This window comes from Citrus sinensis, chromosome 7 (genome assembly GCF_022201045.2).
Source record: "Citrus sinensis cultivar Valencia sweet orange chromosome 7, DVS_A1.0, whole genome shotgun sequence".
In the NCBI taxonomy this organism is placed as follows: domain Eukaryota; kingdom Viridiplantae; phylum Streptophyta; class Magnoliopsida; order Sapindales; family Rutaceae; genus Citrus; species Citrus sinensis.
Genome location: NC_068562.1, coordinates 6,925,788 through 6,951,208, shown reverse-complemented (window position 1 = coordinate 6,951,208; position 25,421 = coordinate 6,925,788). Strand labels below are relative to the sequence as shown.

At 34.0% G+C, this 25,421-nt stretch overlaps 5 protein-coding genes across 8 annotated transcripts; 1 reads left to right on the top strand and 4 right to left on the bottom strand.

Annotated features, from left to right (window-relative positions):
- The first annotated feature begins 119 nt into the window (after positions 1-119).
- On the top strand, positions 120-2,141 carry LOC112499291 (transcription factor MYB26). The gene is made up of 3 exons (XM_025102187.2): positions 120-562; positions 756-885; positions 999-2,141. Exons 1-3 carry the CDS (start codon positions 430-432, stop codon positions 1,873-1,875), a joined length of 1,140 nt encoding a protein of 379 aa, XP_024957955.2. The 5' UTR covers positions 120-429; the 3' UTR covers positions 1,876-2,141.
- A 2,009-nt stretch (positions 2,142-4,150) lies between these two features.
- LOC102624161 (uncharacterized) lies at positions 4,151-7,062 on the bottom strand. The gene is made up of 3 exons (XM_006465943.4): positions 6,690-7,062; positions 4,928-5,021; positions 4,151-4,589 (listed from the first exon to the last, which is right to left on the bottom strand). The coding sequence occupies exons 1-3, from the start codon at positions 6,934-6,936 to the stop codon at positions 4,517-4,519; spliced, it is 414 nt and encodes a 137-aa protein (XP_006466006.2). The 5' UTR covers positions 6,937-7,062; the 3' UTR covers positions 4,151-4,516.
- A 1,536-nt stretch (positions 7,063-8,598) lies between these two features.
- LOC102624443 (uncharacterized) lies at positions 8,599-12,616 on the bottom strand. The gene is made up of 10 exons (XM_006465944.4): positions 12,079-12,616; positions 11,455-11,549; positions 11,051-11,118; positions 10,918-10,961; positions 10,594-10,671; positions 10,363-10,516; positions 9,562-9,711; positions 9,342-9,452; positions 9,110-9,175; positions 8,599-8,998 (listed from the first exon to the last, which is right to left on the bottom strand). Exons 1-10 carry the CDS (start codon positions 12,387-12,389, stop codon positions 8,882-8,884), a joined length of 1,194 nt encoding a protein of 397 aa, XP_006466007.2. The 5' UTR covers positions 12,390-12,616; the 3' UTR covers positions 8,599-8,881.
- A 2,896-nt stretch (positions 12,617-15,512) lies between these two features.
- Positions 15,513-20,475, bottom strand: LOC102624716 (serine/threonine-protein phosphatase 7). 3 transcript variants are annotated; one of them, XM_006465946.4, is made up of 10 exons: positions 20,204-20,463; positions 19,667-19,847; positions 19,534-19,584; positions 18,688-19,305; positions 17,905-18,372; positions 17,290-17,430; positions 16,631-16,729; positions 16,152-16,286; positions 15,824-15,992; positions 15,513-15,737 (listed from the first exon to the last, which is right to left on the bottom strand). In XM_006465946.4, exons 2-10 carry the CDS (start codon positions 19,826-19,828, stop codon positions 15,730-15,732), a joined length of 1,851 nt encoding a protein of 616 aa, XP_006466009.2. In that variant the 5' UTR covers positions 19,829-19,847; positions 20,204-20,463; the 3' UTR covers positions 15,513-15,729. The 3 variants fall into 3 exon arrangements, with proteins under 3 accessions (XP_006466009.2, XP_006466008.2, XP_006466010.2); XM_006465945.4 differs by having other exon boundaries at positions 15,513-15,992; positions 20,204-20,470; XM_006465947.4 differs by lacking the exon at positions 16,631-16,729 and having other exon boundaries at positions 15,513-15,992; positions 20,204-20,475.
- A 325-nt stretch (positions 20,476-20,800) lies between these two features.
- LOC102625386 (protein MAIN-LIKE 2-like) lies at positions 20,801-23,464 on the bottom strand. 2 transcript variants are annotated; one of them, XM_006465948.4, is made up of 5 exons: positions 23,274-23,464; positions 22,108-22,889; positions 21,791-21,952; positions 21,304-21,708; positions 20,801-21,201 (listed from the first exon to the last, which is right to left on the bottom strand). In XM_006465948.4, exons 2-5 carry the CDS (start codon positions 22,873-22,875, stop codon positions 21,001-21,003), a joined length of 1,536 nt encoding a protein of 511 aa, XP_006466011.2. In that variant the 5' UTR covers positions 22,876-22,889; positions 23,274-23,464; the 3' UTR covers positions 20,801-21,000. The 2 variants fall into 2 exon arrangements, with proteins under 2 accessions (XP_006466011.2, XP_006466012.2); XM_006465949.4 differs by having other exon boundaries at positions 21,304-21,702.
- Positions 23,465-25,421: the final 1,957 nt, after the last annotated feature.

Here is a 25,421-nt window from a genome sequence, read left to right as displayed (position 1 = left end):
TAAGTCCAAAGTGGGACCCACAACTGTGCATGATGAACACGTGCACACAGGCATGCCAGACCATCTCTGAACAAAAACGAAGAAGGGATCCCCCCCTATGAGTCATACAAATTCTTACAGAGAAGAACTGCAGCTTTTAGCCTTTTGCCCCAAAAAAACCCTATCTGGGGCCACACTGATGACAATGCCATTGGTACTGCTCTCCTCTCCACATTTATATCCATGACAGTGTACTCTAAGTCTCTCGTTTTATTTAAAAAGTCTTTTCTTTTCATTTTTAATCATCATCAAAAGATATTCAGAGAGTGGGAGGGAAGATCAAGAAGAGATCATATAGCGAGCTTCTTCTGTTTTGTTTTCTCTTTGTTTAATTTGTTTTAGAGAGAGACAGAGAGACAGAGAGACAGAAAGACAGAGACAGAGACAGAGATGGGGCATCACTCTTGTTGCAACAAGCAGAAAGTGAAGAGAGGATTATGGTCACCGGAGGAAGATGAGAAACTCATAAACTACGTTACAACTTATGGCCATGGCTGCTGGAGTTCTGTTCCAAAACATGCAGGTTTTATTTGTTACACTTATTATTTTTTAAAGGTTTTATTTGTTCAGTCAGATTGGTAAGAGTTGCTGACCGGTTCTACGGCAAATTATTTTTATGTTACTACATATAATAGCAGTACTGAAATATTTCTTAAAAGGACTGTATAATTGTAAGAAAAATATACCTTTTTTTTTCCTCTTGTTTGATGGTGCAGGCCTGCAAAGATGTGGAAAGAGTTGCAGACTGAGATGGATAAATTATCTCAGACCTGACTTAAAACGTGGGAGCTTTTCTCCTCAGGAAGCTGCCCTCATCATCGAGCTCCATAGCATTCTAGGCAACAGGTAATTAGCATGTTCGAGCGAGAGCATCACTAACATAAGTTACGTCTCCAAATTTGTGTTACAATTATACATATTCATGCAAATGAAGACTTTTTATTTTATCTTTTGGACAGATGGGCACAGATAGCGAGGCACTTGCCAGGGAGAACAGATAATGAAGTGAAGAATTTTTGGAATTCAAGCATAAAGAAGAAGCTCATGTCCCATGAAATTGTTCCAGCTTTAGCCAGCTTCCCAGCTGATTTCCACAACTCTACTTGTCCTGAAGAAGTCGGTTTCTTTTCTTTGAACACAAACCCTAATTTGATATTAAATTCTCATCAACAAGATCATCAATTCCACCTTCCTTCTCCACCACCACCAATGTTCCACAACAATTTTGATCAAGCTGAATTCAAACTGAATCTAAGCAATTACAACGTTGCTTCTATTCATTTCCCACCACCTCCTACAATCATTCCATCATCGTCAACTTCTTCATCTTCATTGGATTGGTCATTGCCTCATCATCTTCAGCCTCAAGTACACCTTGATCCCAATCCATTAGAGAATCAAATTTTCAGCCATATTGAACCAGTAGCTCTTCCACATTACTATGATGATATTATAGGAGATCATGATAATAAGCTTAATACTACTGATCCAAGCATAGTTACAATGCCATATGATCAAAACCCTTTTTTGGTACCCACAATGCCTAAACTTTGTGAGATTCTTGAAGGAACTGTCTGTAACCTGCCATCTTCATCAGCTTCCTTAGAAGGAGTTGACCCAATTGCTAAACTCTCATGTGGTACTACATTTTCATCTGGTTCATATCTTTATCATGTACCAGCAGATCCAATGGAGTACACTGATGCAATCATGTCAACACTGCAGCCATTATCAACTTCGCCATCGTCGTCATTGTCGTCATTGTCACCATTATCAAGAGGGACATATGCTACTACTACAAACCCTAATTTCCCTTCAACCAGCTGGGGTCCTTAGAGATATGATACTTCATTGAAAAGTTCTAGGTACTATTCAGTCAATATAGAGCATTTATTTCTTGAATTATGCATATAAATATAATTAAGATGGTAAGTGCAACTTATATTGGAAGACCTAGGTGGTTGCTAGTTCGGGTGCTTCAGTGAGTGATGCTTTTTAATGTTCCATAAAATAATGTGTTGCTAGGTTCTTTCAGATGTCTCTGAAAATTGAGAAATGAGAATATACATCTTGTGTGCTTTCATTTATTAATTCTGTTGTGATGAAGTACTCCTTAATATTTCAGTAGTTAATTGATACCTTATGTCTTCTTTTTCTTTTCCCCTTTCTGTTCCTTAGTGCCTCAGTTTTTTATCTCTCTCTCTCTCCCCAGTTAACAATAATATAATCCAGTACACAGTAAAAGGTTTATATACATTTGAACTTTTGATGGCCTTACGGGAAGGATAACGTCCAGTGTTCTTAGAGGGATGACATTAAATAGGATGATTTTTACTAATTTTTTTTATCGCCAATTAAATTTAATTTCAAAACTCCATAGTTAAACATGCTGAAGCTGAAACAATTAGGGATGACAAAAATCCTCACGGGGAGGGAAAAAATTTTTTACCCAATTTTTTATTCAGGGAAGGGACGGGGATGAGGTGGAATCCCCATCCATTCCCCATTTCCTCTATTTTAATTTTTAATTTTATTTTAATTTTTTAAAATTACTAGTAAATAAATAATAAAATTTGAATTATATTATAAAATTATAAATATTGGTAAAAATAAAAAATATCAAAATATTTATATTATTAAACTTTTAGGCCTAATCAACTAATTAAAGTCTTAAATTTTTATTTAGAACATTAAAAAAGCCGGGTAAATTCTATTAACCCAAATATTTTGTTTTATTAAAAATATTAATTAAGCATCTACATTTATTTCATTTATTTTATTGTCGATATAAAAGTAAATTCTTTTTCTTTTTATTGTAGGATTATGAAAATTGAGAAAGATAATTATTTTGATAATTTGTCTTTTGCATGTGACTTTTGTAATGGATCAATGTTAATGTAAGATATATTTCGAATTTTACTTTTATTTGAATTTTTTATTTTAATATAATTAACTCAAAATCGAAAACAAAAAAATATATTAATTATTCGGGGATCCCCTGCTATTATTTGGGGAGGGGATGGGGATTCTCTTAAGCAATTCTGACGAACGGGGATGGGGGCATACACAAAATATCAGGGATAGGTACGGGGAGATTGGTCCCCTCCCCTCCCCTCCCCATTGCCATCCCTAGAAACAATTCAATGGTGAACAGGTGAATTAATCCTACAACGTCTATGATAAAACTTTAATTCCTCTTGAACAATATTTCCTATGTTGTAGCAGAACCCAAACGGTTTTACAAATAATATTTGTACGTATGTCACTGATGAACTAGTTACCTCTTACATGCATAATTTTACTCCCTCTTTTCAGTAAGATATTCTCTCGTAATCGTTGACCTGACAAAAATTCATGACTCACTTGTCAAGGCTTAAGAATGTAAGTCACTCTCTCGCTTAGTCTCCTGATAATGACTTTTCTTGAGATGATTCACACCCTCCTTACAAATGCAGTCAATCGGCGGTTATTGCATGATAATGAGTAGCTTAGGCTAGTTTCGATATGAATAAGGGACACATACTTCATATGAAAAGATGAAACGAAGTTTGTGGTGCAGCTATTTTCATTTGCTTTCAACTGCAAAAGAATGAAAAGGCCTTCTTGTCTTTTTCTACTATTTACCTTCGACCTTGAAATTAACCGGATTAAATCCCCAAGACCTCTACCAACTACTCTATGCACTTGAAGTTTTCACATAAATTAAATTTCCACTTGTGCTATCATAGTTCGAGACGAGTCTTTTAGAAGATGATTTAACTAATTGGGTTTCGGGTTGTAACGAAGGCTCCAGGCAAAGTGCATAAGTTCAGAGATTTTTTGGGCTTTGGGACCTCAAGACTCCAATATTTTGACCCAAAAGAACTCATTTCAAATACTGATCATGTTGCGGAAATTCACCCATCAGAATTGGCAGCATAGCGTTTGCTCTGTTTCTGAAGCCGCCAATCTACTCAGCAGCCCATACCACGGGTGACTTCCCTGATGTGATTATGCTGTCATGACTATTTCAATTAAAAATGAAAATCGCTATAAACTCAACAACATTGTTCTTTTATCTGCCCATCAGTAGAAAAATATGCATCAGCAGAAAAATGTGCATGAGGTTGGCTGGAAGAAAAAAAGGTTGCTCTCTAACGCCGTTTCAACCCGACTAGAGCATCGGTTATTTGCTCTTGCATTGAAGTTCTGAAGCAGATCATGGAATACAACTAAATTTCATAGCTAATTCAAACTACAGAAAAAAGCAAGACATTCCAAGTAATAAGATATCCCTGCATGCATGTGTATAGAAAGAACAATCTTTTAAGTGAACAAAACAATGTCCAAAAGCCCTGTCATTCCAACTGCATTTCAAGATCATTTGAGGTGTCGGGATAGCCGGCAAATGTGTCTCCAATTCACTTAACCCTACCATCACATACAGGCAGGTCCTAGTCTTGATTCCGATTATATCAACTTGCCATAAGTGGAGTTACTATGCAGTAATTCTTGACCGACCCTTCGCTATTCTTCTAGCAATGACTCTTCGCCCACCCTTGGTTGCCTTGCTGCTCATGTAGAAAAGTAAGTTAATTACACAAGTCCACGAAGCTCTACATGTTCATCCAAAAAGCAAAAATGAGAAGAGAAATTCACTAGCAAGGGCATCCAACCAGGAACAGGTCACTATCCTATTTCCAAGATATCAGAACTGCATGCAAACGTTAATTCAACTTACGCATCCCAGAAATAAAAAATTGCCACCCTAAAACTGGAGGCAATTAAAGACTTCATTCTAGTAAAAACCATAACTCAAGAAAGGGAGAAAGTGAGGTTTGTTTCATATTCCAAGTTCTTAAATTGTCATTGAATATTAATTAGAGAAGAGAAAGAGAAAGAGATGTACCGAGCAAAGAATCCATGATTCCTCTTTCGCCTGATGGTGCTAGGCTGGAATGTCCTTTTGGGAAACAAGAGCATTGGCTCATCTGATAAATTTCCTGCAGAAAGAAACATATTTTCAGTGATGCAAACATAAAAGAGAACACAGGTTAATGGAATCCAAGATAACACCATTGACCAATCCTCTCCAACTTTTTACAGCTGAAAGAATGAAAGAGTAAAGCACATAAAAGGTAAGAAAAAAACCCAGCAGCAATTGATAGGTAGCAGACCTATTTTCTCCAGCAAAATCAAGCAGCAGTGAATTGCAATTGTTTTAAGCAAAATACTAAAAGATTTCTCCCTTGATGTCTTCAGCGAATTATTAAATGTCCATCCACACACAATTGTTGAAAAAGCAAATCCCAAAATAACAGACCCGATCACATCAAATTAGAGATCAAATGGTTTCAAGACTAAGGTTGAGTTTGTTTTTCATTTGGAATCTGAATAGACTTGAATTAGTTTGGATTCTGAATAGAGTCGAATATCTAAATCTAAATGATATGTTTTTTTTTTTTTTTTCCCACTGAATTGCTAAAAATAAATATTAAGTTTTTTTTTTTTAACTTACAAAGTCTAGAAACTAGTATTTTTACATTTGTGCCCTTACAAATTATAAATGTGAAACAAATAATAAACATATCAAAAAATATAAATAAGATAATATATTGTCATAACATAAATTAACTTCAATTGAATACAATCCTTTGATATTCTTAATTAATATATGTTAATCAATTTTATTGTAGTTGATGATGTTTTTATATGAAAAATATTTATAAAAAAAATGAAGAAAACAAAAAGATAAAAATAATAATAATCTATCAGTACATTATCATAAGTTATAGAGATGGATCATAATGTTAATTATGAAATTTTATTTAGGTATAAATGAAAATTAATTAATTAGATAATGATATTTTGGATAATATCTTTTAATGAATTATTCAGACTTTTTAAATTAATCAAAAAGCTAAAAAAATTAGCTTAATAACTTAATGACTGAAAATTTTCAACAAAGTGAAAAAAAAACAGACTTAATAACTTAACTGATTGAAATTAAGTCAATAAGTTGAAAAACCAAAAGCCCTTAAGAATATATATGTCATATTAGGAGACATCAGTCAGACGAGAATCTCATATATAAAGGGAATGGATCAATGATTAATTCATAATAATCATCATTTTTTACCAACATACATAGAACCTAAATGCAATCCAATTCTAAGGCACCTACAGCCGCAAGAAAGCATACCTATTGAGAAACAAAAGCCATATCTGCAATTAAATAACATATTGCTTTTGGTTCCTGCTAAAACCATCAACACAACCTAACTGCATGAACAAAGAAGCTAGAGCTAATGTTTTGAGAATCCGATCAACAGAAAACACAATGCCAAATCCCAATTATGAAATACCAGGTACAATCATATACTGTGACAGCATGATAATATCAGGGATCAAATATATAGAGCAGAAACACTACATACCAATTTTAAACAATGTAGTAAAAGGCAAATGACATAATAAAATTTTCAATTTGTAGCCAAAATAACCACTTACAAAAAGATATTAGTACATATATAATCAACATAAAGAATGATCAATCGACAAAACTACATAATACCAAAAAAACATTAAAACGAAAAAAAAATTGATCAAAATCAAAACTTTAGAAGCACAAACAAATAAACAGAGAATAGAAATGACAGAGAAAAAAATACCATTGGGTAAGTAGAATTCGAGAGAAGGAAGGCCAGAGGGGTACAAGAATCCTTGAGAGGCGACTCTAGTGAGCGAAACGGAGTCGCTGCTGGAGGGAAGATAAAGTGAAGTTTGGATTTTGGAGAGAGAAGGGAATTGATGGTGATGGGCCGTGTTACTTTGATGAACGAGTAATGTGTTTGGTTTTGAAGATACAAGTCGGTTCAGCAGAGACGCTCCCGTTCGGATTAGGGTTTTGGTCGCCATGGACGTTTGCTAGAGAAAATGGTCTGTCCACTGTCGTCGTTTTGATAAACCCTAGCCTAGAGCTTCAATACAGAGTCTTCTTAATAGTGTTAGTTCACACTTTGCTGTGCATTTACAGAATTTCTTTTTTTATTATTATAAAAGGAAATTAAGCGACACATCAGTTTTACAATATATATAATTTTTTTCTAAGAAAATAAAATGATACATCAGATATATTAAATATACATAGATTGTTTTAATGATATATTTATTATAATTATAATTTTTTTAATTTTAAGATATATAGAATTTAATGTTATAATTCTTCTAACAAAAACTTTTTTATTTATGAAAATTTTATTCTGGTAAGCTGTACATTGCAACATTAAATTTAATAATAAAAATATTCACCGTCCACTTAATTTTATCCATCTTTTTAAAATACACATATCCTAATTTTTTTAACTGCACTTCACCTAAATTTATAAATTCTTTCGTATTTCCACCTCCGTCTACAAATCGTCAATAAAATTAACAAAATTTTATCTAAATTACTTTTTAACCCCGACAATAAAAATTTTTTTTTTTTTTTTGAGAAGATAATAAGTCTCCCCTTTCACGCGCCTTCCAAGCCAAGCCGAAGAAACCTCTAATTCCAAATACAGAAACAAATTCGCTTATTCTTTCTTCTTCTGAGATTTTCATTTTGACTTCGTCCCTCCTCGCTCTGACTTTGATCGACTTGCTCACACTGCGTCTTTTTTGAGAGAAGAGGTCAAGGTTGGTCAGGTAAGATCCATTCGTTCCTATTCGAGCTTGGCCTTTGAACTTTAGCAAATAGTCCATTGAATAGAATGGAGAGAGCTCCGAGTCACGGAAATGCTCCTCTGTCAAGGAGCTCCGGGGGCTGGTTCGCGTTAGGTTAAAAAAAATATCTTCTCCGAGGAAGGCCGCAATTCCAATAGGAATTGAGGAGAGAGGTCTGGGTAACCAGGAGAGGAAATTCGTGTTGAAGAGATTAGTTAGAGAAAGGCAAACCCGCGTATGTTTATTTTTGTTTTCTGTTTCTGTTGTTTTTTTTTTTGTCCGTTTGATCTCTCTCCACTTGGCGGCCTCCAATCGCGGCCGTTGATTCGCCCACGGTGGACACCTTTTTGTTATGAAGTTTGGCGGTGAATTGTTCTCACTCGTTTTGTTTCTCTTCTCTTTGTCTGCAAACCGTCAATAAACTGTGGCTGTTTTCATTTGTGGGGAATAAACTATGGCCGTTTTCATTGCTTGATGTGCTGGTGCGGGTGCCACTATGCCTCTTTTTCCTTTTTTTTTTCTTATTACAGATCTTAAACGACGTCGTTTTTGAAGCCCAATTGAAATTATCATTTTATCCTTATGATGCCGGCAACGTCTTAACGGTTTGCGAACATAGGTGGAAATGTGAAAAAATAATAAGTTTAAGTAGAATGCAGCCAAAAAAATTAAAATTTATATATTTTTAAAAAAATAGATAAAATCAGGTGGACGGTGAATATTTTCTCAATTTAATATTAAAATAATGATCTTTCATTGCAGGATTATTTTCTTGTAAGATGGAAGCCAATAATTCACAAAATACTATTAAATTAAAAGATTAACAAACTCGATATTTTGGTTCCTGATTAATTATGGAGATCACTCAAAAAAGAACAAAAATGAAAAGATAATTAAGCAAACATCAGTAAGATACAGAATAAATCACAAGGTCATACAAATTTTGGACCCTGCTGTTTCCAATTACATTTGGTATCATCATGATTCATGATCATCAACTAAGAGAAACAAACCCACCACCCAACGCCACCAATATTGGAAGCCAAAAGAGAAAAAGAAAATGGTAATAATACAAAATAAAAGAAAAAAGAAACTCAACAAATTTTGATGATTGAATTAAGAGAATTGCTTCCGAAAATGTGTACAAAGCCACTGATTATGATTGTGTCGAGCTTTCTGTATCACCAAGAAGTGCAGCAGAGACCCATTCTGATGCAGCTGCTAGTGTTTCTGACTCGGTATGTGAATGAAGTGGTAGAGGAGTAATTGACACCTAAAATACAGAAGAAATCAAGTTTGCTTCATCAAACTTTGTACTGAATCAACTGATTTCTAAGAACGACAAAGGATTAGCAGGAAAAGCTCTTTTATGCCGTTGACTTACAAATCCGTTTTCCAGTGCTCTGAAATCCAGGTCCTCATCGGTATCTTCCTGCTCCTTGTCCAGAAACTGCAAAAAACCCATGGCTAACTCAGTTCATAGCTGTGTAAAACTATAGATTCTTCCGTGAAAGAGAAACAAAGTTGGCAGTACTTGAGAAAATAACTGAGAACCAGCAGATTAATGTCCGTACATATGCAATTACTAAATACAAGACTGCAGAAATTTTATTTACCTCTAGTCTAAAGTACTTCTTGACACGGCCAGTATCAGACTTGCCTGCAGCTCCAACTGACTCAATCTCCACCATACTCTTCTTTTGTGTGGTCAAACGACGAGCTGCACCCTAAGCACAAGTAAAAGAAGGTATAACCCCAAGAATGGATGCTAGACAAAAAAGCAATTTAGATGAAACACAAACAAGGAGAGAGGATAGAATTATGTAATGTACTCACAGCAGCAGAGGCATCTCGGCCAAGCTGTGCAAGCTGTAGGCCAAGACTTTGTTGATTAGACATAAAATGTCCAGCAGGATACCGGTTTGCCGAAACAGCTTGCCAGTTAGGAGTGGATCTCCACATGCTTTGTTTGGTAAATTTGAAACCCTGCCAAGCAAAAGATAAATAATATGCATATTACAGTGAGGTTAAAAGCTGATAACAAAGAAAAATTTAGAGAATACAACAAAGCAAATAAAGTACAGAATATAACTTAGCTATGACATCAAGTAAGCTGACATAAAAGTTGGGTACTGATGCATGTCACTTTATTCACATGGAGGATATCACATTGCAAGGCAAAAGCAACTGGCAATGGGCCAATAAAAGGAGGAAAATTTTATGGGTCATTAACCATTTTAAGCAAAAGGTTGACTGTTTGCAGATAAGCATAATAAAACACAGAAGGAAAAAAACAACTATTCTCTCAAAGGCTAGCAATGATATTGCTTTAATGTGCAGAAAGATGAGTTTAAAGAAATTTAAAAGGAAAAAAGACAGCTCAAAAGTGGGGTTTATGAAAGGAATTAATATGTTGTGCTTTAGGCCAGAGCCAAAGATTAATGAGCTTTGGTGAACAGCTTGACTATAATATTAAGCAACCAATGTTCATTATACTTCCACCTGCTATCCTCTCTTCCATTCATGTAAAGATACTACCAGAAACCATTGCCAAAAATCAGTCTTCAACCATGTATCACATGAAACTTATAAATTGCAAAATCAATATTCTTCACAAACTACTTTTGAAGGAAAGACCTTGTTGGTTAATGGAGATGTCGGGATTTCTACATTGAGCAAGCAACTCCTTGGAAAAATTCCCTTTCCAATATCTCTAGTAGCAGCATTTATCAAAGGTAAACAGACACTGACTGCATCCTTGAAATCACTCTCTTGGCTTTCATCTTTCTTCCTATAAAAGACAATAATTACTTGTCGATGATTAAGCAAAATCATAGTTACTTCCATATAACATAAAGATCAACCCACCAGTTTAGGGATATGGACAGAGAAGGTACACCACAAATTAATGCCTCTCTGGCTCCGGCAACAACACCTGAGTAGAACCTGATGAATTTCTTTAAGATATAAGAATAACTGCAAACTACAACTAAGTGCCAGAAGTATTAAGAAGAACTTTTGAAGCGATAAAAAGTCATGGACAGCTTTAAGCAGATATCACCGAGTAACAGTTGTTCAAGAAAAGAATAACTTATGCATGCTAAACAGTGATTCGAAAGGGCAGTATTGAATTGAATGCCATTGATGCTTAACAAGATGAAACAGAGGCACGTGCACATGGAAACAACTTACATGTGATGACCACAGCTTGAACCTCGGTTGATTCCACTAATTACCTGAAAATCATATTCCAAGAGGACTATGAAAAATGCTTACAGTTGAAATCTAAATTTAAAATCACAAATAACAGGAAATCATTACTAACCAGCAAAGGCTTTGACCAAGAAAATAGTGCCCCAGATAGTGCTAATGACACACAATCCACAGGAGTCCCTGAGTGACAAGTGCCATTAGTAAAGGTCGTATTACTATCAACAAGTATGACTAAATTATATTAGATTTACACATTAGAGGCATATAACAATACAAACATCGTTTATAACCGATGACAGTCAATAATGCAAGATATAATTCATCATTTTCTAGAAAAAAACACATAAGCCATATCCCTCTTACAGAACATACAAGAATCTTTAACTACTAGATGCAGCTTAGTTTATTCCTCATACATGATAATTAAGATCATTTCACATTCCAAATGAATAAAATGATACCAAGCAGTCAAAAGAAAAGCTTCGAGTGAAACAGATAGTAAATTTGAAGCCATACCTGAAACTTCATACGCTGTGGCACCATTAATTTCAGCAGAACTTACAGCAATCGTTTCTCGGAGTGTCACAGAATGACCTGACACTGATTTGTCCCTAAAGCAGTTCATTCACAAAGTAGCAAATCAGAAAAGACTCCCAAAATTCAAATAACCTACAAATCAAAGTCAATTCAGAAACACAATATACCCAGATAAGAAAAGTCAATCAAAATATAGCGAGAAAAAAACAACAAAAATACATAAATAATCAGCTAAACTGCTAAAGACAACTCGAATGGCCATACACGAGAAATTCTGAATACAAAAGATTGCCTCAGATAAGAAAATTCAAAGAATAGCCAACTAAACACAGAAAGACGGAAAAAATCATTATTTAAATAACACCCACAAACCCAAATAATAAATCAAGAGCCCAAATAATAAATCAAGAGAAACAAACGACAACATACAAATTACAAAAATCACAGAGAACACAGACAGAGAAACGAACAAACCCACTAAAATATCAAAACTTTAACAATACACAGATACCAAAATAAAAACTTTAACAAAACCCATTTGCCAAAACTAAAACTTTGGTTTAAAAAAGTGGCAATAAACAATAAAAAGGAAACAAAACCCACGATTGAGGAGCGCAAACGTGGACATTGTAGAGCCCTTCACGAACCAAAGCTTCAACAAGATAAACAAGGCCAGGAGACTCAATTCCATCCCCATTTGTGACCAAAAGCACAGGCTTTGAACTATCAACATTCTCCGTCGAATCAGAAGTAGAGGGCTCCGTTGATTCATTGGCCTCTTCGTTTGATTGCTTACTGGTGCCATCATCACCATCATCTTCATTGTCTTTACTCTTCTTCTTCTTGTTTAAAAGCACTTGTTCCAGGTTAGACACAAGACCTGGAGGCATTAAGTTGTTTCTCACAGAAGTCATGTTTCCCTTTTCTTTTTTTTCAAATTGAAGTGCTTTTTTGAGCAGAGAAATTGGACAAAACAAAACCCTAAAGAGAGAGAGAAGCGTGTGTTAATGAAAAAGAGAGATTGATGAAGAGAGAAAAATAGACCGGGTCTAACGGGGACTCTTTTAGAGAGAGAGAGAGTGATTGGGATTGGAGGGTGAAAAATTGGATTGATTGAGAGGGGAAGAAGGAACAGTTTTTTTTTAAAAAAAAATCGATAATTATTTTTAAGAAGGTTTTTTTTTTTTATTACACGAGACTATTGCTCAGATTACAACTCATATACATGAGATTATTACTGATATTTACAAATCAGACTATTACTGGGACCAACTGACATCAATGCTAATAGAGCTCTGCCCAGATTTTAATCCAGAGCTCCAGATTTTAACCCTCATAAATATTCGAAGGATGTCTACTCCTTACTCATGAGTAAGAAAAAAGACTACCTTCACTTAAATTAATTAAAAAAATAAATACTCCCACAATATTTTTGTGGGGGTTCGAACTGCTGCCCTCCAAGTTGTAGGGCAGCAGCCCTGGCCACTCGGGCTACTGCCCGAGTGGTTTTTAAAGAAGGTTAATACAACTTCAACAAATTAAGTTTGCCTTTAATGATCGCCCTATTACATGACATTGACATGTTCAAATCTAGACATCTCCTTTTTTTGTAGGTGCCGTTAAAGACATTTGTACGTTATTTTATTATTTTTTTTAAAAATAAAACGTTAATTATGTGCATATAAAAATAAATATAAATTTTTGTATAGTATTAGTATTTTCTCAATAATTTTATGAGGACGAAGCAATGGTGCCCCGGGTGCATTGTACCCAATTTTTGGTAAACTATTTTAGGGTCCCTCATATTTTCCGAAAAGTAAAAAACTTAGAAGCTTTCAAATTTTAACACATAAGTCCAATATATATCTATTATTTGCACTTAAGAGAATATTTCTATTATTTATATTTGATTACTAAATCATAGTTGATTATTATGAAATTTTTTACATTGTTATTTAGTTATATTATTATTGATAAATTAAATTTTAATTATTTATTAAATAGATTTTATGTTGCTTCCAAAAAATTAAAAAAAAAATCTATGTACTAAAAAGTTTTACAAGTTATTATCCTTGTACTATTATTAATTTTAATAGTCAAATTATGTCAATTGATCAAAATATAAAAATATAAAATAATTTAAAATTATATATCAAATCTTTGACTATTTTACTTTAAAAAAAAAAACTAGAGGAACATCAATGTTAAAAACCAAAAAAAAACAAAATACATCCATTCCATTTAAGCAAGTTCTTTGTTAGATCTAATGAACAACTCACGTGTGGACAAAATGGGGGCACCATGCACCAGGTGCACAATAGTTGGACCCGAATATTGATTGGCAAATTATTTTTTACACAATACTAATTGAGATTCCAACAATCAACTCTTGAGTTGAGTTTCAACTATTATGTTGTATTCATCTATTAGATAATAAATTTTATAATTAATAAAATGAATATTTATTCACCACTAAATAAATACCAAATTCATTGGGATTCAATTTTTAGGATTCCTGACATTGTTTTTTATATAAAAATTTTTAACAAGAGGCTATAAAGAAAATAATGTTATTAAGATTTTTTTTTTAATTTACTTGAACATGGATAAAGGAAAAAAGTATTAATTGATGACAAAGTTGTTGGCATATTTTTAAGAAGTTACAATGCTATCTTATTTGTATTTCCAGAAGGAAAAAATCTAATCTTGCTCATGATTCGGAGTGGCAATTTAGGGTTTTAGAATTCATTTATTCGATTTGGTTCGATGCGAATTAAATGAGTTTTGGTTTGAAAAAATTATTTAATTTAATAAATGAGCGAATTCGATTCGATTTGCTAATTAAATGAATCGAATCCTGGTTTGAGAACATTAATTCATTTATTTGATTAGAATTCGTTCAATAAATGAGTCATAAACGAATTGAATGTGACCCGTTCATTGAAAATTAGTTTATTATTCATTTAATTAAATTATTTATTTATCTAAAAATATATATGAAAAAATTTTAAAGTTTGAAAGCTAATATAGTAATTATATATTTTAAAGGATGTTAAATTTGAGGTCTTTTATATTTTATTTTGCTTAATTTTTGTTCATTAATTATATTTTTGTAAAGAAATTCATATTCAATTCAATTTGTTATTAATTCATTATAAGATAAACAAATAATAAATGAGTCTAGATTTAATTCCGTTTGTTTATTAATTCTACTCAATGAATTAATTGAACCGAATTCAATATTTGTTTAATAAACAAATTAAATTAAAATCAGCAAAGTTTTCACCCAATTTATGTACAATTCGATTCGAATTTAATTCATTTATTTGTTTTGTCATCCCATCTCGCGCGATTAGGATGTTGGAAGAAATTTGTATTTTGATATCTTTACACACACGTACATTTCTGACAACTGATGCTAAGATGTTTCAACTATGATTGGATTGGAATAAAAAATAATTATGTTTAATTTAATAAATTTCTTCGGAAATTAGTACATGTCATGATATTTAATTTCCTTTGAAAAACTTGTGACAATTTTAATTTGATTCTTTTTTTTTCCTCTCTTGTTTATGTTAAGGGATCCCCCTATCTAACAATTAATATAAGATACACCTCTTATATAAATAATACATAAATCTCACACATATACTGTTTATGCGAGAGAAATTTATCTTACATTAGTTGTAAGAAATTTATCTTACATTAGTTGTAAGATATAGATTGCCTTATGTAATCTTGTGACAATATGAAAATGGGGGACGTGCGACTTTTAGCCGTCCAAAAAGGACGAGAAGAGGCAATCGTCTTGCCCCACCGTATGAAATGTTTTCCCTCAACGTGGCACGTCGTCTTTAGTCATATGCCGTCATTGGCAATAGGATCACACGTGGTGTCTTCTTATTGCACACAGTTCTTCATTTTGATGATTTCCTCATACATGAGCATTTTATTAATTAATCAAAAAAAATTTCTTTGATGTACATGACAAATGAAAATTTGGAATCTTATCCAACTAATGCTTGCTGTCTCCATCCTCTTAGAAAGTCAGATAGTGAATTGAGTTAAATTAGTTCACAAAATTAGAAGTTTTCAACTAATCTTTAAAAAAAAAAGAAAAAAATTACATACACCTAAAATTATATGTTTAGCTACCCCGGTCAGAGAAGAGAAAACTTGCGAATCAAGCAAGCCACACCGTGAAGTTTTCTTTCCCTGCAAACCCAAAACACTGGTCTTCCCATTTGCATGTACTCATGAACCTGTCATGGTTTCAAGAGCATCAGATGCATGTGCAGGTTGTACGAAATGTGTTGCCGAGGGAAGAAGATAGGTTTTTAAGTGCTACCTCTCCCACGTTTTTTGCGAGATGATTGCTGTAAAAGAGTGCTCAACATCTCTTCCATCCTCCTCGAGCGATCATCACGGTCTTTCAAGAACAACTCAACCGTGCTCTCCAACTGCTTTATTTTTTCAGCTTGGTCTTGTATCTTTTTGTTGAGTTCTACTTTAGTCACCTAATCATTCCAATATTATTAACGATATGAAATAAAGAAATTCACACACACACACACACACACGAAATTGGCTGTCAAATAACAAAGTCAAGGATGCCTTAGGTATGGATATGGAGAGACCAGAGGTTCTATTTTTTAAGGGCAATGTTACCAACTCACCATCAGAGTCGAGTCTTTTTTTCCAACAGCATCCCTTGATACCATGTCTTGTTCCTCATCTGAATCTGTCAACCTAGAATCTTCCCCTTCATCTGAATCCATGTCTTCATAAATGAAAACATCATAAGGAGGTACCTGAGAAACGAGCAGCATCAGCTTAATCATATACATATGTTGGTACAAATATTTATGACAAACCTTTGTCAAGTCTTCTGCATCATCTCCCCAACCTACAGCCTAATACCTATACGAAGCGTGCAGCCATGTACCATCCTGATTTTAGATGCAATTTAATCCACCGACAAGAAGCATTGGTTTATGATATCTTCATATCATTCTCAAGCACCCAAGGTTTTCAATTACTTACAATTTTAGTGTCAGTTTTCTCCCTAAGTCCTACGTTGTATACCATTGTCATCCATGTTTATCCCCTCAGAGGGTGGAAAAAATAAAAAATAAAAGACATCAAAATTCCACACCTCTGGCTTTTCTGCAGCTTTCAGTTGGAGAAACAAAGGAGAATCAAACAGAGGAGGCTTCAATACAGCATATGCTCCTACATTATCAAACCCATCAACCTGTATAATTTCCAAATGCCATGAGTGTATGAGATTCAGCTTCTCCTTACAACTCTGAAAGGCACCACTACTATGGCAGGTTGTGATTGAAAAAGAAAAAGAAAGAAAAGGGAAAAGGAAGCAGATAAAGCAATAAAAGCAAAAAAACCATCTTCGCATTTTAGCAATAAAGATAAGGACCAAACCTTTCCAAATTATCCTTTCCCAGAGTATAGATATCAATTGATCTCTTTTTTTTTTATTATTATTATTATACTTTTATATGGGATGGGATATCCATATGATGCATACCCAAGTTTTCAGGCAAGTATAAATTCTGTCATCATATCCCCAAATTACAACCCTACATTTAGGCGCATAGCCATGATAGGAGATTCAAATGACTTAAAATCAAACCATCCTTTCCCATGAATCAACTCCAATAGAAATGTGAAGAGGTTGATAAAAGGTCAAATCCATTGCAGCTCCGCAGATTGTTAAGACAATTCACAGAGGATAATGGATTAACACTAGAAGATAAATCTACGCGAGTGCATGGTACAGCCAAGAAGAATCTGAACCTGTGGGTAATTTGGAGCAGTGAATAAAGTATACAGTTCCCCAGAGACTGTATCATGATCTTTGCTGTAACCATTTAACATATTTCTAGCATCATCCGCACCAGTCCGTGCATCAGGACCCTCATGTGATCTTATAATTAACTGTAACAGCAACAAACAAAGTAACCCAATCTTAGAATAGGAATTCTTATTGTTGACAGAGGTTAACGTAGAGAGGGTGGGATTAAGAGAGAATTTTCAACGAATGAGTGCTACATTAAAAACATCTAAAGCCATAACTTCCGAAGTTCTAGCTATTACCTTTGTTTCATCATAAATGCTTGGGATTTTCTCAACAAAAAGAAGAAAAAACAAAAATAGTTTTGGTATTAAAATTAGAGAAAGGTAAATCTAAGAATGTCAGAGGACAGAATATCCTGGAACCATAAGAAAAGGCAGAACTCAAAAAGTTTGCCTTGAAGGAGTATTCGAGACATGTAGTTGTGAGATCTAGAACCAGAACTAGATGTGATATTATAAGTACTACTTGAAGGAATATTAATAAGATTGACATAGGATATATTGAAAACAAGTTAAGTTCAAATGATTAATTATAAGCAATTGAAGGATTCTAACCTTCAAATGGTTCTCTTTTAAGAACTCCTCAGTGCAATCTGGACCCCACAGTAGACCAAACTTTTTAGTATTTTCTCTGAGCCCAGCTTTGGAAGATGGGTCAGACCATAGAACATCACTCAATAAATCATTTTCAGGCACATCTTCAAGAAATCTGTTTACTTTAGCAAACTCCTTTAAAGAACCCAAAGATAAAGCATCCAGCTTTTGTCTCTTTTCTCCTGTAGAACATTGTGTACTAGCACTGCATGTGCGACGAAATAGGCCCCCATGTGTTGTGTAAACACCTTGAGCAATGATTGTGGCCAGGGGAAGTGTTCTGAAACACTCCAAGCATTTATCAAACACCAATTTGCAATCTTTTTTGCCAAATTTGGTGCATAACTCTGCCCAGAAACCATATGCCAATGTGCAATTCTTTGTTTCATGATTTCCACGGAGTAAATATACTCTATGAGGCATCAAGACCTACACATAAGTGATTAAAATTTCAAAAACAAAAATAGCATAATTAGCACATCTTTTTTTTTTTTTTTTGGTCTTTTGATAGGAAACAAAAAAAATAGTATTAATAAGAACAATAACAACATCTATAGGCCAAGCATAAGAGAATTATCTCGCAAATCTATGAATTCAAATAAACAAGCAAGTACATGCAACAAACTAACAGCAAGTCATCTTATATTGTCTAATTTCCTTTATCTTCTTTCTATTCATGTCAGAGATATACTTATAATTAGAATAATAAAGTAAACCAAAATAAATATAGCAACTTTAATATACCTTCCAAGCCAACAAAACTAAAAGCACTTCCAAACCCCATGAACCTTTATCAACATAGTTACCATTGAAAACAAAGTATCGATGATCAGATGGAAACCCAGCATTTTCTTCAAAAAGTGCAACCAGATCATGAAACTGTCCAAGAATGTCACCAACGACAATAACCTCCGAATCCTCTCTAACACGAAGTTTCACACAGTTTCTTTCTTCCCTCATGATTTTTGAAGCTGCACTAATCAACTTTTTCACCACAGTGACAGGCATTACATTTTGAAATTCCTTTGGATCTTTCCATGAAGACCACTTGAAGGTTGAAATAAGAAGCTGAATCCATTCCAGGCTTATACGTCCGTTACGAGGCCATGAAAGGGGTAAAGTGTCCTGCTCCTTTGTCAGGTTCTCTAATTTGCCACCAACCAATCTCTCTCTCATTGTTGAACCAACTTCCACTTGAAGTTCTTCAAGTAAACCTTGCAGACTTGAGTCAAACACACGTTGTTTACTTACGATATTACACGCACTTCTTAATATCTCCACCACTGCTTGCTTCAACAGTCCATCTAAATCCTGAAAATTCATCTCACATGCATAATCAATTACCTGCTTGGCCACAGCCACCTGCAAAAAATTGCATATCATTCGGTAAAAAGAATTTTTAGATAAACGTACTGCTGGATAAGACGATTTTCTCATTTCTAAGTTAGAGACAAGTATCAATATCCCTAGAAAGCAAATTTAACTTGCAATATTTTGGAAGTAACTACCGAATTATTTCTCTCAACTTCTCTGAATTCAAAAAAGCAAAGGCATTAAAGCAACCAGAAAACACAAAAACCAAGTACTCACCACTCCATCAACACTAGAGCACCATAACTGTTCGGCATCAGCTTCCGTAACCTGTAAATTCATAAATATAGTTCAAACAGCAATAAGCAAATGATAAAATGATATACCCATTATGTCATTTCTCTCAGTCTACCTGTTTAGTTCGGCCATTAACCACGCCACCTGCTATTTCAAAGATCATAAATACACGGCGAAGATTCTCATCACTCAAACTAACCAAATCCATTTCTTTATTGATGATTCCCATAATCTCTTTGAATTCATCAACATCCCCTATCAAAGGAAGGAGGTCCATTTTGTACCAATCAAAATAACTGCAAGTGCGGAAAAAAAAAATTCACTGAGATATTTAACCATATTAATTTTTTAAAATGGAAATCAAAATATAGTTTAGCAAAATCGCTTTATATTAAAAGGAAAATAATTACAGCAACAATAATAACGAACAATGGAAAATGAAGTATTTTTCGTAATTATTTCTAGTGATACTGCTTAATAAAAGAAAAATAGATAAAAATTACTTCTATAAGAAAGCAAAAAAATAAAATAAAATAAAATAAAATGACTGAACAAATAAATAAATTCAATAAACACTGGAATGATGACTAAATGTTATCTGAACACAAAAATAAGAAAAATAAGAAAAAGAAAAAGAAAAAAAGAAACATACCGGTGACGGACAAACCGCCGTCGCGCTCGAGGAAGTTAGGTTACGTGGTGTTTCGAATTGGAAGGCAGCGAGACGATCTGGTTTGGGGATTTCCAAGACCTTTAGTTGTCGTTTATTAGTTTCCAGATAGACGACACCGTCGTTTCATTTTTTAAGGAAATTTAAAGTGTCCCCTCGCCTTTTGGTTTAAATACAAATGACTACCCAAGTTTTAAAAAATAATCCAAAATTTGAATACTAAATATTACTAATCACACTGTCACCTAAGCAATGAAACTCGTACGTAAATCAATAATTGATTTGTATAAGGAATGAATGATGCAATCTAATAATGATTAATAACACATCATTTAGAATTCAAATTTTATTTCCAATTGGGAAACATATAGTTAATAACTTGTAGGCAAGATTTGAAACCTGAAAAAAAAATAAATAAATAAACTACTAATGAAATCAACCACGGCCATATCCGTTCTCTAGATTTGATATTAGTTTTTCTGGCCGACTTCGAATTTCTAGGCAAGCAAACATATAAAATATTTTGATAAAATACGAGAAAACATTCGATAATATCATACGCGAGTATGTGATCATATATAAACATAAAATCGGAGGACGGTATGCTGCTCTTCGATTTCATAAGTTGTCATAATTTGACGACCTGTCATACTTAATATCAAAAAGACGTCCCTATTCAGCAATTGAAAGTTCAGACGACATGGTCGTTAGTGATAATTACGGCTGTATAGTTTCTAAAAGCATCATTGCTATAACATCATTAGAAAAATACAGTAGGTTTAATTTAGAGGTTCCTCATCGTTCTGACTACTCTCACTACTTCTCTTCCTTTTCTCCAGCACCTTGAAACCCTCAACACGATTTGCCAGATACCGATCCACCAATGCTTTAATCTTCTCGAATGCTAACTTGTTTTTCATATTCAAGTCTTCTGTTGAAGCTGCATATGCTATTTCTTGAATTTTCATCATTTCCGAAACCTGTAAAAGTTACACATATGATATATTACATTCAATATGAATAGGACCACTGAGCATCTGGATTAGGAAAATGTACGAAAGGAGAGGAAAGAAAAGCCTCACTGATTCTTGAAATTGAGACGGAGCAAATGCCCGCCTATGAACAAGTTTCCGGGTAATGTTTGAGTACCATGTTGTGTATTCACTTTCGTCTGTGCCATCCCCATCCTCCACAACATCCACAATGTTTTGCCAACGGTTAGACCACTCTTGCAACTCCGAATCCATTCTTTTTGACATGTCCAACTCATTATCAACTTCATTATTCTTAGTCTCACGTCGCTGCACATCTTTTGGAATTGATTGATGCAAACCGAACTGCCTCAAACAACGGTCTGGCAAATGCCATTCAGCTTTATCCATACAAAGCAAGATTGTCCTAGACCTACCCAGAGTTAAATCACCTCTAAAATTCTCTGGAATGCTGCTGCTATCCAAATCTTTGTAAGGAGTCCAGTCTATCTGTTTCTATCATCCAAGGCATCAGCTGTAAGGCAATAAAATTTTGAATATTGACCTCCAAGTTAAACAACAAAGCTAGAAAACTTACGTCGCTTGAATCCAAAGAGTCCAATTTCTGGCGATACATAACTACATCGGATTTAGTTTGAGTATTTAGTCTTCCTTTCCAATGAAGAGCAAGTGGAAAGCGATGAGACAAGTCTTGCTTAAGCTCTGGTCGGCCAATGTTAAGATGAAAGTAACTCCAGCACTGAAAAAAGTGTTTTATCTAATTAATCCCAACCTTCCAACAAAAAGCTGTAAAATATTAATACAGTAAACAAGTCAAATACCTTACCTATTTAGGCCTTCCATAAATAGGAATAGAGAATTAAAAACCTGAATGTAAAATCAAATGTAAGTTACCTGTAATAGTGTCAAAGAGCCACTGATGGTACCTTGAGATTTCATGGAAGCTTTGCCGAGCTGTCTATACAAGAACGCCAGTGCTGCCGCACCCCATGCATAATTCCCAGCTTTGTCAAAGTCCTTGAACAATGGGAGGTACAACAGAGGGACAAGGTTGCCAGATGTTGTGGCAAATATTGTGCTTCCTACCAAGTACATTAGAAAAGCACGCGTCCGTCGTTCAACCTCTTCATTTGAAGCATCTTCAGGACACTCGGAAAAGTTTTCCTTCAACCAACCAAGTTTCACCATTCCACCCTTTATCTCCTTAGCATCTGAATTTGGTGCTTTCCCTAACAAAGTTTCACAAATTTCTGTGTTAGAACCCACGACAGAGTTATCTCTTACTACAGCTTCTCCATCAACCCGTAGTCCAAGAATTCGGACTACTTCATCAAGTGTAATGGTAATTTCACCGCTTGGCAAATGAAATGTATTAGTTTCCCTCCTCCACCTCTCAACCAGTGCAGAGATGAGTGGATTGTTCAAGCTGACTTGTCCAATCAATCTAAAATATCCAAAGCCAGCTTTCCCCACCAAATCAATCTGTTTCTTCGTTAGCTTCCACCCATCAATTTTTGAGGTGTGTTCATGACACCTCAGCGTACCACGGTCCTGTCCTTCCCATATAGCTGAGGAAATATGTTGCTCTTGCTCATACAACACTGACGGGTCAATTGGTCCAGGAAAATTTGTTGGAGGATTTTGAACACTCATTTCTAACATTTGGCCAGTGGAACCTGTTCAAACAAAGACAAAATTGTAATAGGCGAATCCCAAGCAGTTTTTAGATTCGTGGCAACGATGTTTGTTAAAGCCGAGAAACCACAGAATTTCAAATAGTAGAATTAAAATTACTTCAAAATAGCATGAAAAAATGACTCAGAATTTTGAGTATCAACCATCAAACATTTCGAGTTTTTTTTTAAGTGATTCTACAACTTAAATTAACCCATCTTTCTGCAAATTGCAAAACCACTTTTTCTGAGCCGAATAATACATTTTAGGCGCAAAACGAACAAAAATAGGTAAGTTTCCGAAAATTCTATCAGCTTGGTGAACTAATTAGAAATTGCGGGGTAAAAAAAGGAAAGAGAGAGTGGAATAAGAGCGCTAGACAGTACCTTTCACATGCCAACTGCTGTAAAACGCTGATTCTTAACAGGAATCGAAAGAATGATGACCGCTCTAGGGCTAGGGTTTTTGTATTTTGGGGATTTTAGAAATTTGTGTTGAAAGGACAAAAAACGAAATTAGTTTAAGGAGAGCAATTTTTTTTTCGCGTATTCGATTTTGACAGCATAAAAGAAATTTAGAAAATCATATGGTAATACTAGTGAAAATTTGTTAAATAAAGTATAAGAAGCGACGAGAATTTTAGGTTGTTCTGTATTGTTTTTGAATTTATATTTTTTGAAAAAAAAAAGAATTAAAATAGTATTTTGTAGTTGTTGTATTTTAAATTTAATTATACGTCTGATATCATTTTTTATATCCTATATTTTATAACTAATAATAATATGCATTCAGTAGATATTTGAAAATGCTAAAAATATATAATATATATTTTGTAGTATTATTTTCAAAAATATTTTTTATTAAACATTTAATTCATATTTATTGTTAAAAAAATAATTATTTAACTAATACATATACAAACATACCATAAATAATTTAAACAAAATAATTATAAAAAATTATATGAGCATAAAGTTTTAGTATTAGCATTAATCAAAAAAGTTTTACATTGTCATTGTTTTTACATTACAATTAAGATATAAATTACAACACATATGATTTAAACAAACTAATTATAAAAAATTACATGATAGAAATAATGCATTACGTACGTATCATGACACATGGAAGTTGCAATTATATCTCCTGTAGCATTCATCTCTGCAACATTTGCTGGAGATAAATCAATATTAGTAAGTGGTCTACTAATATAAAATGCAACATACAATTGGAATTACATGTTTCTTACGTAAACTATAATTATGCATATCCTTTAAAATTGAAAATCGTGCTTTTAAAACACTAAAGCGTTGCTCCATTACATTACGCATAATGAATGTCTATAATTAAACAATGTACTCGACTTGATCATTTATAATCACATAAATGATACCTCTTACCTTTATACGGTGTCAAAAATCATTTTCATATTTATGGCCAGAGTCCACAACATAGTAATATCATAAAATATGAAAACAATAAATAAAACTTATTTAAAAAAGCTAAAAATACTAACTTATATATATATCGCAATATTCTTACCTTCTTTTAGATGTGGAAACTCGGATTCTGCTATACTTAAAGCATCCAAAAATATCCTTGAGTCATTGGCACCACCTTCCCAACCCGTATATACAAATGTGAACAACATGTCAAAAGAACATGCACATATAATATTTTGAGTCACTTAAGCATTTCTATCTCAATATGATATTTGTTTATGTGATCGTGACCACGCAGTAATGTGGGTTCCATCAATTGCATCAATACACTTTTGTAAAGATATGTAACAATTATTAATTTATTAATCAAATGTTAATATGACATAAACATTAAAGTAACATGTATTACATTTCTTACCTCCAAATAAAGAAAAAAATTGGATTATATATAATCTTTAGTGGCGTCTCCCCTTGTGGTGTGTTTACTTCCCAGATTGAGGAATCGGAATGATTAACGCGTTTACTTCGCAAAAATGAAGCAGGAATCAGAATCAAATTAGTGGGGCCCACAACTATTTGGGAATGGGGAATGGGAGATTGATTCCCATGGGAGGAGGTGTGAATCAGTCTCTCATTCCCGGGACTTCCCATTTTACCCCCACTCAGATTCAAATATTTCTAAACTACCCTCATTTAAATAAAAAATACAAATACCTAAGATTAAAAAAAAAAGCAAAATCCCTAGAACTCGTGAGCCGTGACCCGTGTTCTCCTCTTCGAAGCTTAATCGCTAGCCATCGATTCCGAGATCATACGTCGTTGCTGTCGGTTCCGCTATCACACGCCGTTGCCGTCGGTTCCGAGATCGTTGTCGCAGCTGGTCTGTCGTTGGATCTTAAATCGCTGGCTCATGTTGTTGGTCTCGTCATGGGTGTGGGCTCTGTCGTTGTCGGTTTTGATTCCGTTCGTTGGTCTCAACTTTCCCGCCCGTTCACCATCGACCGAAAGCTTCTAGTCACCATTATTGCCTGTTCATTGGTTTTGATTCTGTTCGTTGCCATTTGATGATTTTGGATCACACAAATTTTGTAA

Excerpts from the sequence above, each read along its gene's own strand:
- LOC102624716 (XM_006465945.4), bottom strand. The coding sequence starts at position 19,828 with ATGGACCTCCTTCCTTTGATAGGGGATGTTGATGAATTCAAAGAGATT. Across the intron at positions 19,585-19,666 it reads TTAATGGCCGAACTAAACAG|GTTACGGAAGCTGATGCCGA; the intron begins GTAGACTGAGAG and ends ATGAATTTACAG. Across the intron at positions 19,306-19,533 it reads GCTCTAGTGTTGATGGAGTG|GTGGCTGTGGCCAAGCAGGT; the intron begins GTGAGTACTTGG and ends AATTTTTTGCAG.
- LOC102624161 (XM_006465943.4), bottom strand. The coding sequence starts at position 6,936 with ATGGCGACCAAAACCCTAATCCGAACGGGAGCGTCTCTGCTGAACCGA. Across the intron at positions 5,022-6,689 it reads CGAATTCTACTTACCCAATG|GAAATTTATCAGATGAGCCA; the intron begins GTATTTTTTTCT and ends TTCTTTCTGCAG. Across the intron at positions 4,590-4,927 it reads AATCATGGATTCTTTGCTCG|CAAGGCAACCAAGGGTGGGC; the intron begins GTACATCTCTTT and ends CTACATGAGCAG.
- LOC102625386 (XM_006465948.4), bottom strand. The coding sequence starts at position 22,875 with ATGTTAGAAATGAGTGTTCAAAATCCTCCAACAAATTTTCCTGGACCA. Across the intron at positions 21,709-21,790 it reads ACTCTTTGGATTCAAGCGAC|AAACAGATAGACTGGACTCC; the intron begins GTAAGTTTTCTA and ends CTTGGATGATAG. Across the intron at positions 21,202-21,303 it reads CGTCTCAATTTCAAGAATCA|GTTTCGGAAATGATGAAAAT; the intron begins GTGAGGCTTTTC and ends TAACTTTTACAG.
- LOC112499291 (XM_025102187.2), top strand. The coding sequence starts at position 430 with ATGGGGCATCACTCTTGTTGCAACAAGCAGAAAGTGAAGAGAGGATTA. Across the intron at positions 563-755 it reads TTCTGTTCCAAAACATGCAG|GCCTGCAAAGATGTGGAAAG; the intron begins GTTTTATTTGTT and ends TTGATGGTGCAG. Across the intron at positions 886-998 it reads CATAGCATTCTAGGCAACAG|ATGGGCACAGATAGCGAGGC; the intron begins GTAATTAGCATG and ends TCTTTTGGACAG.
- LOC102624443 (XM_006465944.4), bottom strand. The coding sequence starts at position 12,389 with ATGACTTCTGTGAGAAACAACTTAATGCCTCCAGGTCTTGTGTCTAAC. Across the intron at positions 10,672-10,917 it reads TCAAGCTGTGGTCATCACAT|GTTCTACTCAGGTGTTGTTG; the intron begins GTAAGTTGTTTC and ends GAAATTCATCAG. Across the intron at positions 9,712-10,362 it reads CATCTCCATTAACCAACAAG|GGTTTCAAATTTACCAAACA; the intron begins GTCTTTCCTTCA and ends TTTGCTTGGCAG.